The following is a 12,787-nucleotide window of genomic DNA, read 5'->3' as shown; positions in this document are numbered from 1 at the left end:
AGCGACCAAAATTTTGGTCGCTAAAAGGCAGAATTTGGTCGCTATTATGAAATAGCGACCATTTAGCGACCAAAATGAAATGGTCGGTGTTTGGCCAGTCGCTAAATTTTTGGCGACAATCTGGAAATTGGTCGCTAAAATAGCGACCAATCAGCGACCATTTTTTGGTCGCTAATTTGGTGTCATGGCAAATTTGGTATTAGAAATATTAGTCGCTGTTTGGTCGCTAAATTTTGGATGCTAAATGGTCGTCGTTTTGGTCGCTAATTTGGCCGCTATTTCGTTGTTATTTGATCGCCTCAGGGAAGAGCATTTGGTCGCTATGTGGAAGTAAATTGGTCGTTAAATTTTGGTCGCTAAATGGTCGCTGTTTTTGTCGCTAATTTGATCGCTATTTAGTCGCTATTTGATCGCCTCAGGAAAGAGCATTTGGTCGTTATGTGGAAGTAAATTGGTCGTTAAATTTTGGTCGCAAAATGGTCGCTGTTTTTTTCGCTAATTTGGTCGCTATTTAGTCGCTATTTGATCGCATCAGAAAAGAGCAATTAGTCGCTATTTCGTCGCAAATTAATAGTAAAATTAAAAAAATATTTATTATTTAATTTATTTTTGTGGCTGATTAGTCACTAATAAATGTATTTAAATCTGATTCATATTATTTTTTCAATAAATTCATAAACCTGCTATAATATCAATATTTACACACATTCCAATACATAAAACATCAAAGACAATATATACACATAAACTTCATTTCATAATTCTGCAATCTAAAAGTTCAAAACATTACTATAGTTCAACACTAAGAAACTTAAAATATCTCAAAATATATAATGGATCCAAATAGTATCAAATTCCTATCATAAAATATATTATTTAAGTACGTGAGAAATGACATTATGCTAATCCATATGTGAATCAACAAGGGATCTATGAGCTGGAGGAATATCAGACGATGATGGCATCAATGAGGAAGACTGTTGTCCCATCTTCGCTGTCTGTATTTCATCACGCATTTTAGCTATCAGCTGATTTTGGTCTTCTACAAGTTTCTGCAAACTATTATACTTCTCTTCAAACTTTGCTTCAATTTCCTTCTTCCATTCTGGTGATTGGGATGATGGAACATTTGTTGATGTTCCCCCAGTTCCTGTTTGAGAGAAGGCAGAAGAGGTAGCACTACCTAAACATTATATAAAAATAATATATTAATTAATTAATATAATTATAATATTTTAATAATAAAAAATTAAATCATGACCTCACCTCTTACAAATAAAATAAAAAAATAAATAATGAAAAAAATAAATAATAGCTTAGAGTGGCGCAATGTATTTATTTTTTTAATTATTAATATATTATAATAAAATAATTATATTATATTAATTTAATAATACTTGTGATTAAATAGTATTAGTAATTTTTTAATCACATAATAATATTGTTTTATAACTCTAAGAGAATACTGAAAACTTCAATTAGTAAATAAAAACAAGTGAGAGAAAATTATTACCTTCTAAGTCTTGAGGAAGGAATGCAATATTATGAGTAAAGAATTCCAAACTTTGGCCAAGAAATGTATGCAACCTTCAAGATGAGATTTAAGAGATTAGTGAATTTATATTTGGAGAATCATCGAAGAACTAATAACTAAGAAATAAAATAGATCAATTATGGAATTTTTTTAGGCTCAAATAATGACTCTTTGTGCATTTCATAAGCTAGAGAATAACACCAATATAAGGCATCATAGTATAAAAGAAACAGAAAAAGAAGAGTTGTAAACTCACGTTTTCCTTTGATTAGTGAAGAACCAGGTAGGGAATTCTGCCTAACTTTCAAGCATGATGCCAATTCCTGGAGTTTTGATTTGATTTCTTTCCTTTGATTTGATTTCTTTCCTGATTTCAGCAGTTCCATCTCTTTGGAAAGGAATCTGTTCTGTCTGAGGCTCCCAATAATAAGATTTCAACCAATGAATTGCCAAATAACTTGTATTCATCGAGAGGAAGATACTTTATCATCCAGTATCCTCTCTCCTCTTTTTTGGTTGCGGGGGGGGGGTGGTTGAGGAGGTGGTTTTCATTTCTGTAATAAACTCTCCCTTTTATCCAAAGAAACAAATGAAAAATCTTTGCAGCAACATCAAGCATATACCTGGACAGGGAAATCCATTTGTGGCCTCCTGGTAGACCAATTGATGTTATCCCAATTCACTGATGGGGGAAACATTTTGTAGTCTTTTTGCATAAAGAAGCCCTAAAGACAATGATGTAAAATACAGCGACATGATATCATGGATTGAAAAAGAGTGGAGAGAGGAGAAAAGGAAAAAAGAAGTGAAGTTAATTTAAGATATAGTGTAGTTATTTTCACAGCACATATCACTCTATCCATGCCCTGGGACGCCGTTAAGCTGTGGAAAGAAGCCACAACTAAAAAATAAAAATAAAAAATAGAGTGTTCTTCTTTACCTGACATTCTTCTGCAATTATGTTAATGGAATCCAACCATTTGACAGAACGTGCACCTATAACACCAGGAACAACCACTCGCAGCGGATAACCATGATCTCTCTTTAGAGGCTTTGGCATGATAACAAGGAAATGAACTGATGTCAGAATAATTCATGATAAAATTATTTCACTGGAAAAAAAAGTTTACCAAACAGAATAATAAAGATTAAGTACATTAACAAATTATGATCTCAAGGTTAAAAATTAAAAAAAAAAAATGTCTTTATTGACCTGTGACTGTTCACATGGAAATGACTCAATTAGAAAATTATAACCCAAATAACAAACAACAAACCTAAATTAGAAAATTTAAATATACTAAAACAAAATAAATATATTACAAATTCATCATAACACAACCATTAATCAATTATATATCATTTTCTTTAGCATTTACTGGCAAAACTGTTACATTACAACAAGAAATTGAAGAGTGAAAAAACTTGTAGAGAGACTGACAGAAAAGATACATTGAGGAAGAGAACCCATAGCAATGAAACAAGTTTGAATCATTCGAAACCCGTTTGATTTAGCAAATTGAAAACATAATATAAAATTTTTCTTCACTTAAATGAGGTAAATTGATAATGCACCCAAAGAGCAGGTTTGTTAGCAAAAACCTTACTTGCATCTCAGCTGTCTTAGGCATTTGTTCAATGCTGAAGAATGAATGCTAGGTGGAGCCATTTGAAGTAAGACGCCAGCAGTAGATTTAAAGAGTGGCATGACAAGCACAAAAACTGCAACTGAAACTAGTCCCAAACATAAGACTTCAGCATTCTCAACCCTGCAATTCAAGGGACAATTTATAAACAAAACGACCAGGGCAGCAAGTAGTGAGAATGAGAAAGACCCAGAGGCGTTACAGAACTGAAGTTGAAAATGCAAGATGAAGCAATATACCCGAGGGACAGAAACCAGGATGCCAATATCAAACCTGAGAAACAATAAGAGAATACCAGCTTAACATTTATAATAAAGAAGACAACTAACACTTGAACGAAAATTCACATTTCAAGGTTAATTCACTAAATATCAATATGATGACCAAACTCTCTAAATATCAATATGATGACCAAATTCTAATTTACATTAAAAAAAAATCATCCAACTTTATTATTATTATTTTTTAATAAATTTCAAAAAGGTTACTATTACTAAATTTTTACAGAAATTTAGCCAAGTTTTATGTGATGAATATTTTTATTGCTCTCTATCCTATAGAAATAGGTTGAAGAAATTTTTACTTGGTTATCATGTAAAAAATTTGTACCTGGTAAGAAGAGTTTAACAATTAAAATAAATTCAAAAGACTAAAATAAAGAAAATAAAATCAAAATTATGAATCAATATCATGACAGCAGTGATGCTCTAAAGTAAGGCTACACTAGGGGAACAGATTCAAGGCTCACCCGTAAGTGTACACACGATCAGGCTTTCCTCGAGAAGCAGCCATGGCAAATAAAGAAAATGTTAAGAGACCACAACCGAATGTCAGATGAAATGCATCAGATACAAAACCTGCAATAACAACAAACCAAAAGAATGCCGAAATCATTAACACGCTATGAAACAAACTAACTGGTTCCCAACCCAAAAACTAAACAATAATAATAGCCCCTGAATTTCAGCATACTAATAAAAGGCAAGTAGCGATCAAACATTCTTACCAACACGCCCCGTGAAGAGCCCAATTCCCAATTCCACAGTAGAATACGCAACATTGAGCGAAATCATCATAAAAAGCCTCTTCATTTGCCTATTCCCGGACCTTACAACTCTAAATATCGATATCACCGAATACAAAACTGATAATGTCTTCTTCTCTTTCATGGAGTCTTTTTCCTCCTCGTAAGTGCTTTCCCTTTCGTAGTCGTCGGAGAAAATCTCCGGTGGGATGTCTATACTCGAAACAGTGCGCGAAAGCAGAGGCCTTGCCGTATCATTCGAAATAACAGAAATCGGAGTGTGTGGCTCTCCAGATTGCTGATGAAATGAAGACTGCCGCCAATAAGTGTACCTACGATCACTTGCACCGAATCCGAAATCTCCAGTCCATGGATGCTACGAATTGGTTTCGTGCGTCTGATACTTAAACGAAGCATTTTCTCCGACTGTAAAGCATTGTCACCGACTGAAAAATTTAGGGAGACGCCGTCGGTGCCCACCGGGCTGCCGACAGTCGTCAGTGAAGTGGAGGAGAAAGGCGTCTGATTGGGAATTCTGGGAAGGGAAGCTGGGGAGAGAGGCGCCGACGGAGAGAGAGAGCAGTGTATGCTGAGTAAAATGAAAAAATGAATTAGGCATAGGGTTAGATTTGTTAGTATTAGCTAACCGGGTTCGGGTAACGGTTATTCGATCACCTAATCCCGAACCCTATCCGAATCCGAATCTGAGACGGGTAAAATTTTTTAAATTCGAATCCGCCCAAATCCATTTTGTAAAAATCTAAATCCATCCTAATAAGGTTTGGGCGGATCGGGTACCCGTAAAAATCTGTCCGCTTGCCATCCCTACTCTAATCTAATTCCTAATTCTAATCTCTAATCCCTAATATCTAATTAATCCCTAATTCCTAATAAAATTAACCCTAATTCTTAATTCTTAATTTGTAATCTCTAACCCTAATTCCTAATTAATCCCTAATTCATAATAAAATTAACCCTAATCTCTAATTCCTAATCCCGAATCCCTGATCCCTAATTCATAATCCCTAATTCTAATCTCTAATTTTAATCTCTAAAATAGCGATCAATCAGCGACCATTTTATTTTTAAAATTTTAATTTAATTTTTAATTAAATTTTATTTTATTTAAAATTTTAAATTAAGTAATTTCAATTCGGTATATAAAACGACGTCGTTTTGACAATTTAAGGGATGCTCTAATCTAGGGATGTAAACGGGTAGGGTACCCGTGAAAATTAAACTACCCGAACCCGATTTATATTAGTAATATCTAGGGATGTAAACGGATCGGGTATTTTCGGGTATCCGATCCGACCGAACCCTAATAGGACGGATTTGGGTAGTTATAATAGGGTTTAGGACGGGTTCGGGTTTTAAAAATAATATCCGTTGCAGGTTCGGATCAGATTCGGATTTTATGTACAGGGTACCCACTACCCGAATTCGTTTATATAAATAATTAATCTAATATAAAAAAATATATTTTATAATAATATTTATAAATTTTTTTTATATATTTTTATTTAAAAATTTAAATTTAAATATTCTTTAGAAATATTATATTTTTTATATGAAAATTATTAATGAAAAATATTTTTTATATAAATTATTAATTAAAATATATAAGATTAAACGGGTTCGGGTTTTATTCGGATAGTAATAATCGGGTTTAGAACGGATTCGAATAGTTTAAATTAATTTTTAATCGGGTTCGGAACGAGTTCAGATATTACTAATATAAATCGGGTTCGGGTTCGGGTAGTTTAATTTTCACGGGTACCCTACCCGTTTACATCCCTAAATTAGAGCATCCCTTAAATTGTCAAAACGACGTCGTTTTATATACCGAATTGAAATTACTTAATTTAAAATTTTAAATAAAATAAAATTTAATTAAAAATTAAATTAAAATTTTAAAAATAAAATGGTTGCTGATTGGTCGCTGATTGGTCGCTATTTAGCGACTAATTATTTTAGTCGCTAAATATGGTCGCTAAATATCCCCGTCCAAAAAGTTGTCGCAATTTCGTCGCAAATATGGTCGCTAATAACTCGCGCCATTAATTCCCGCTAAATTAGCGACCATTTTATATTTGGTCGCTAAATAGCGACCAATTAACGACCAAAAATTGGTCGTTAAGCTTTTTGTTAAATAAAAATATTATTTCATTCATTCAGTCGCAGAATGGTCGCTGATTGGTAGCTATATAGCGACCAAAAAATTTGGTCGCTAATTTTGGTCGCAATTTCACAGTTTTTTTGTAGTGTGCCCAGTTTGCCTTTGCCCTATCTAGCCTCTTCTTTAACCCCTGGAGGGTAGCTCTGTTAGTGACCTCTGTCTGGCCATTAGTCTAAGGATGGGCTACCGAGGAGAATTTGTGCCATATGTCCATGTTTGCTGTGAACGCTCTGAAGGCACTGCAGTCGAATTGTTTGCCATTATCTGAGATGAGTACCCTCGGTATTCCGAACCTGCAGATGATGTTACCCCATACGAAGTCTATCATCTTGCGAGCTGTGATTGTGGGGATTGCCTCTGCATCTGGCCATTTCGAGAAGTACTCCACAGCCACTACTACAAATTTCTTCTGCCCTGTGGTCTTGGGAAAAGGTCTCAGGATGTCTATTCCCCACTGTGAGAATGGCCACGGGCTGGATATGCCGGACTGAGGAGTGGCTGGGACATTGATGGCATTAGCAAACCTCTGGCACACATCGCATCTGCGGACAAATTCTTCTGCCTCCTTTTTAACGGTGGGCCAGTAGTATCCCTGCCTGAATATCTTATTTGCCAGCGTTCTTGCCCCTTCATGGGCTCCACACATCCCTCGATGTATCTCTTCCATCACCTTTATTGCTTCTTCTGGGCTCACACATCGGAGCCACGGACTGGATTTCCCCCTTCTGTATAAAGTCCCTCTAACTGCTTGGTAATTAGCAGCTCGAACAGCTATCTTTTTTACTTCATCCTTGTCTTCGGGAAGCTTTCCCTCCTCCAAATACTCCAGGTAGGGGGTCATCCAGCTCTGGCCCTGCTCTATCTACAATATGGTGGCCGATTTATCAAAAGCTGGTGTGTAGATGTATTGTATGTACACTTCATCCGGGAGCTGCTCCAGCTCTTCTTTGGACAATCTGCTGAGCAGGTATGCCTCCTCATTCTCCTCCCGAGGTATTCTCTGGTACCTCACAGTGATCCCACGACCCATGAGCTCGGCTTCTATGGCCTTTACCTTTGCTAGGTAGTTCTGCATGTTAGGGTCTCTAGCCTGATATGCCTCTGTTATCTGATTGATTACCAGTTGGGAATCACTGTTTACCTCGAGGTCAGTTGCCCCTACCTCCATTGCTACCAGCATTCCATTTATTAAGGCCTCATACTCTGCCACATTATTAGAGGTCTTGAATTCTAGGCGTAGGGTGTAACAAACCTTGAATTCTCCATGTCCCTTCAACATTATTCCTGCACCACTGCCCCCAGCACCTGATGCCCCATCTACATACAGCCTCCAGCTGAACTCTCGGGAGGGCTCCCCTTCTCTCTCATTCCCCAACGCTTCTGAAGATGACTCTCCCCGTTCTTCATTGAATGAGCATTCCGTTATGAAGTCAGCAAGGGCTTGGGATTTTATGGTGGTGCGAGGTCGGTACTCCAAACAATAGGGGCTAATCTCAACAGACCAAGCCAACATCCGTCCTGAGGTTTTCGGCCTGTGGAGAATCTTCTTCAATGGCTGATCTGTCATTACTACCCCTTGATGGCTTTCCAGATAGACCCTAAACTTTCGAACTGCCAATAGTAGAGCATATGCCATCTTCTCGATGTTCAGGTACCTGATCTCAGCATCCTTAAGTACCTTACTGACGTAAAACACTGGTTTCTGCTCTCCCTCCTCCACTCTCACCAACACTGCACTGACTGCTTGCTCTGAGGCAGACAAGTAGATTAGGAGCTCTTCCCCTTCCAGTGGACTGCTAAGCACATGAGGCGAGCTGAGATAGCTTTTGAGCTCTTTGAAAGCTTCACGGCAATCCTCGGTCCATTCGAAGTTCGGCACTTTCCTCAACTTTTTAAAGAATGGCAAGCATCTTTTCGCTGACCTTAACATGAACCGATTGAGCGCCACCACTCTCCCAGGAAGTCTCTGGACATCCTTCACACAGGTAGGCTCTGGCATATTCAGGATAGCTTCTATTTTCTCTAGGTTGGGCTTAATGCCTTTTCCCCTCACCATATACCCCAGGAACTTTCCTCCTCTAATGAAGAAGGCGCACTTAGCCGGGTTTAGCTTCATTCTGTACTGCTCCAGTACCTCGAATACCTCCCTGAGATCTACCAAGTGTTGATGGAAGGTCGGGCTCTTCACCACCATGTCATCCACATACACTTCCACATTCCTGCCGATCTGATCTTTAAAGATTTTGTTCATTAGTCTTTGGTATGTTGCCCCGGCATTCTTTAGCCCGAAAGGCATGGCTTTATAGCTAGGGGAGAGCATTTCTCGGTCTAAACCAAAAAACCGAACCGAACCGGTTGATTTCAGTTTATCGGTTCGGTTAGTCAGGATGGTCGGTTTGGTTCGGTTAATATATTTAAAATTATTCGGTTTTCGGTTCGGTTCGGTTCAAACATGTTAAATAACCGATCAAACCGAAATAACCGATTTAATGGTCAGGTCCAACCCAAACCCAAGCCCTCCCCCTTTCTTACTTAACCCAGCACCCGAAGCTCTCCATCCCCCAAGCTCTCCATCCCCCAAGCTCTCCATCCCCCAGGCATTCTCCTCCCCATTTTCTTCCCCCATTCTTGATTCAGCACCCCAAGCTCTCCATCCCCCAGGTATTCTCCTCCCCATTCTCCTCCCCATTCTACTTCCCATTCTCCTCTCCATTCCTGATTCCCCCAGCCCGAAACCCTATTCACTCACAGTCTAAATTAAACCCTATTCACTCACAATCATCGAATCCCATTCCCATTAATCTCTCTCTCTTTTCCGTCGATGTCGACCGTCAACCTCTTCCTGTCGATCTGCTGAACGAAGTCACGAACCGCTCGCTCTCTATCGATCTCTTTCCCTCCCTCCCTATTGATTTGCTGAGTGTCGCCGCCCGTCGATCTGTCGCTCCCATCGATCTCTTTCCCTCCCTCCCATTGATTTGCTCAGTGCCGCCGCCCGTCGATATGCTAAATAAAGTCACGAACCGCTCGCTCCCATCGATCTCTTTTCCTCCCTCCCTATTGATTTGCTGAGTGTCGTCGCCGATCGCCGACTGTCTGTCCTCTTTTATTGAGGTATGACTTTTGTTGTATTGTTAAACAATGAATCTGCTTATTGGGTTATATATTCATAATGGAAATCTTGTTGAAGAATTGGGTTTTAAATCTTGTTGAAGAATTGGGTTTTGAATCTTGTTGAAGAATTGGGTTTTGAATCTTGTTGAAGAATTGGGTTATTGATGTTGAATCTGGTTGAAGAATTGGATTTATTTATTGATAAATTTGTGTGAAATATGTATTGAATTATTTGTTGAAATTAGAAATAGAAAATTAAAAAAAAATTGCAGATTTCGGTTTGAACCGAACCGAACCGAACCGAACTGATTTTTATCGGTTCGATTCGGTTCGGTTATATATTCATAATCAGTTTTTTTGGTTTTTAAAATTTTAACACTTCGGTTTTCGATCTTTTCGGTTCGGTTCGGTTCGGAACCGAACCGACCGATTGCACAGCCCTGTTTATAGCAGTAAGTCCCATCTTCTATTATGAACGAGGTCTTTTCTTCGTCCGACTTGTCCATTGGGATTTGATGATAACCAGACATTGCATCCAAAGACGACATGTAATCAAAACTGGCCATGGAATTAACCATTTTATTAATATCAGGGAGGGGATAACAATCTTTAGGACATGCCTAATTTAGGTCAGTAAAATCTATGCACATCCTATATTTGCCATTGGCTTTTTTAACTAATACAGGATTTGCTAACCACTGCGGGTACATGACTTCCCTGATAAAGCCTGCCTCTTCTAACTTCCGTACCTCCTCCCTGGTGGCCTGTTGCTTCTCCCTTCCTACCACCCTCTTCTTCTGCTTCACCGGTCTAGCTTCAGGGAGAACATTCAGCTTGTGCGTCATCACCTCGGGGTCCATCCCAGGCATGTCAGAAGGCTTCCAGGAGAAGCTTGATGCGTGATCTCGGATCAGGGCCATGACTTCAGTTTTCTGCTCCTCAGTCAGGCCGGCGTTGAGACTGAAGACCTTGTTCGTCTCGGTTTCTGATAGAGGAAAAGTTTCCAGCTCTCCGACCAGCTCTGTTCTGGCCTCTTTTTTCTCGTCCCTTACCTCCAGGACTTTTGAGTCAAGCCTTTTCCCAACCGAGCTCGGCTCTGATACAGTGGCCAGATATACTACTCTCGCCTCCTCCTGACTTCCTCTGACTACCCCCACCCCTGCCTCTATTGGGAACTTCATAGCCAAGTATCTGATGTTGGTTACGGCCTCGAAGTCAAACAGTGCAGGTCTTCCCAATATGGCGTTGTAGCTTAGTGGGAGTTTGGCCACTAAGAACACCGCATAATGAGTGCGAGTCCTTGGTGCCTCTCCTAAAGTGAGAGCCAGCTTTACCTTCCCTTCTACCGGCACCGGGATTCCTTATATCCCTTTCACTGGGGCCTGGTCCCCGACCAGTTGCTCCTCGGGAATTCCCATCTGCTGGAAGACCCGGTATGGCAGCAGATTCACCTTGCTCCCGTCATCCACCAAGATCTTCTTCACCCGGTAGTTATGGATGACGGCTTCAATAACCAGAGCGTCGTCATGAGGCATCTGAACACCCTGAGCATCCTCCGGAGAGAAGTTGATAGTCATGGGAGAGTGCTCAACCACCTGCATGACTTCGGCGCTGCTGGCTTCCCCATCTTTGCCTCTCTTCTTTCCCCTTCGGCTCATTCGACCTCCCGTTCCTCCTACAATCATGTTGATGGTCCCACTGGAGCCATCATTTACCGGTCCCGCTCCCGTCCTCCTGGGTGTTTGGGCCGCAGGATTCGGCCGAGGCCTTTCTCCTTCTGGCTTCTTCACAAAGTTCCGTAGGTGACCCATCTTGATCAGCCTTTTGATCTCAGTGATCAGCTGGAAACAGTTGTTGGTGTCATGGCCGTGAGTACGATGAAACTGATAGTATTTGTCAGGATCTCGCTGGTTTGGCTCTGCTCTCATGGGCCTGGGCCACTGAAGGGACTCCTTATCTTGCACTACCATGAGCACCTCGGCTCTGGAGGCGTTGAGCGGGGTCAGGTTTTCCGGAATACGTGGGGGGAACGGCCTTTGTTTCGGAATCCGAGGAGGAAGAGGTCTTTGGTCTCTCCGGTCCCAGGGCTGCCTGTAGGGCTCGGGCTTCTTGCCCTGTTTCTTCTCCTGTCTCTTCGACCTCCTTTCTTCGGGGGCTTTTCCTCTGTCCCCTTGGCGAATCGGCTCGTCATCAAGGCATCATCCTGCCTTATGTATTTTTTTGCCCTCTTCATGAGCTCTGCTAGTGAGGTCGGAGGCTTCCTGCTCAACGAGCCAAAGAACTCGGGCGAGGTCGTCCCCTTCTGCATGGCCTCTACCGCCCGGCTCTCATCCAGCTCGGGGATCTGTAGGGCCTCCGTATTGAAACGAGCCACATACTCCCTCAGCGACTCATCCTTCCTCTGCCTGACAGTCTCCAGGTAACTGGTCTTTCTCTCTGCTGGCACTCCGGCTATAAACCGGCTGATGAAGGCGTTGGCCAGATCCCCGAAACTCTTGATGCTTCCCGCCTCCAGGTTGTTAAACCACGCCCGCGCTGGCCCTGTCAGCGTTGTAGGGAATACCTTGCACATCAAGGCATCCGATAGAGTCTGCAACTCCATGAAGGTCTTGTAATTGAGGATGTGCTCCCTCGGGTTGCCAGCCCCGTCATATGCTGCCATAGGAGGCATCATAAACTTCTTGGGAATGGTCTCCTGCTGCACCCACTTCGAGAAGGGTGAAGAGGTGGGCAGAAGAGCCTGATTCTGATCCTTCGTCCCCAACTCAGCTAGGAGCTGCTCCCTCAGGTTCTGCAGCTTTTGATCTACACTTTCCTCCTCTTGTCTGGGCCTTTTCTCCAGGCAACACTCCTCATCCCATGCCTCACTTTCTGTTCTCTTGGTCGTTCCGGCAGAGTAACTGTCAGCCTCGTCGTTCTCAATCAACTCCCTCACCCTCCTTCCATGAACTCTGGCTTCTGGCTCTACCTCTCCACCAGTTCTCCTGCTTCTCTCTCCTGTTTCTCAGCTGGTTGTTTGAGGAGGATTGAGGGTAGGTTGGCGAGGTTCATTGGTTATGGGTTCTTCTACCACCGGCAACACATTCACCGAGGTGTTAAGGCCCCTTTGTTGCATCATCTGCCCCAACCAGTGAGTGGTATTTTGTAGTTGGAGGGCCATGGTTTGGAGGTCCTGGTTGGATAGAGCAGCTCCAGACACATTCCCTGCCAAGCTTGGCGAGGGGCTAAAGGGGATTGGTGTTTGGTTTTTAGGGGTTGTGGGGCTGGACAAAGAGAACAGTTGTCCCTCC

At 41.2% G+C, this 12,787-nt stretch overlaps 2 protein-coding genes across 6 annotated transcripts; both read right to left on the bottom strand.

The window, feature by feature from the left end:
• Positions 1 to 738: 738 nt before the first annotated feature.
• On the bottom strand, positions 739 to 4,820 carry LOC110605672 (metal tolerance protein C2). 5 transcript variants are annotated; one of them, XR_006352555.1, is made up of 8 exons: positions 4,187 to 4,820; positions 3,929 to 4,037; positions 3,420 to 3,453; positions 3,142 to 3,303; positions 2,475 to 2,585; positions 1,791 to 2,259; positions 1,514 to 1,587; positions 739 to 1,183 (listed from the first exon to the last, which is right to left on the bottom strand). XR_006352555.1 is itself a non-coding variant. In XM_043961834.1 (8 exons), exons 1-5 carry the CDS (start codon positions 4,347 to 4,349, stop codon positions 2,579 to 2,581), a joined length of 507 nt encoding a protein of 168 aa, XP_043817769.1. In that variant the 5' UTR covers positions 4,350 to 4,820; the 3' UTR covers positions 739 to 1,183; positions 1,514 to 1,587; positions 1,791 to 2,259; positions 2,475 to 2,578. The 5 variants fall into 5 exon arrangements, 4 of the variants coding, with proteins under 4 accessions (XP_043817769.1, XP_043817770.1, XP_043817771.1 ...); XM_043961834.1 differs by having other exon boundaries at positions 3,388 to 3,453; XM_043961835.1 differs by having other exon boundaries at positions 739 to 1,150; positions 3,388 to 3,453.
• A 6,038-nt stretch (positions 4,821 to 10,858) lies between these two features.
• On the bottom strand, positions 10,859 to 11,467 carry LOC122725129. Its single transcript, XM_043961860.1, has one exon. It carries the CDS (start codon positions 11,465 to 11,467, stop codon positions 10,859 to 10,861), a length of 609 nt encoding a protein of 202 aa, XP_043817795.1.
• Between the last annotated feature and the right edge of the window lie 1,320 nt (positions 11,468 to 12,787).

The sequence above is a fragment of the Manihot esculenta genome, chromosome 11 (genome assembly GCF_001659605.2).
Source record: "Manihot esculenta cultivar AM560-2 chromosome 11, M.esculenta_v8, whole genome shotgun sequence".
NCBI lineage: Eukaryota > Viridiplantae > Streptophyta > Magnoliopsida > Malpighiales > Euphorbiaceae > Manihot > Manihot esculenta.
This window is presented reverse-complemented; position numbering and strand designations above follow the sequence as displayed.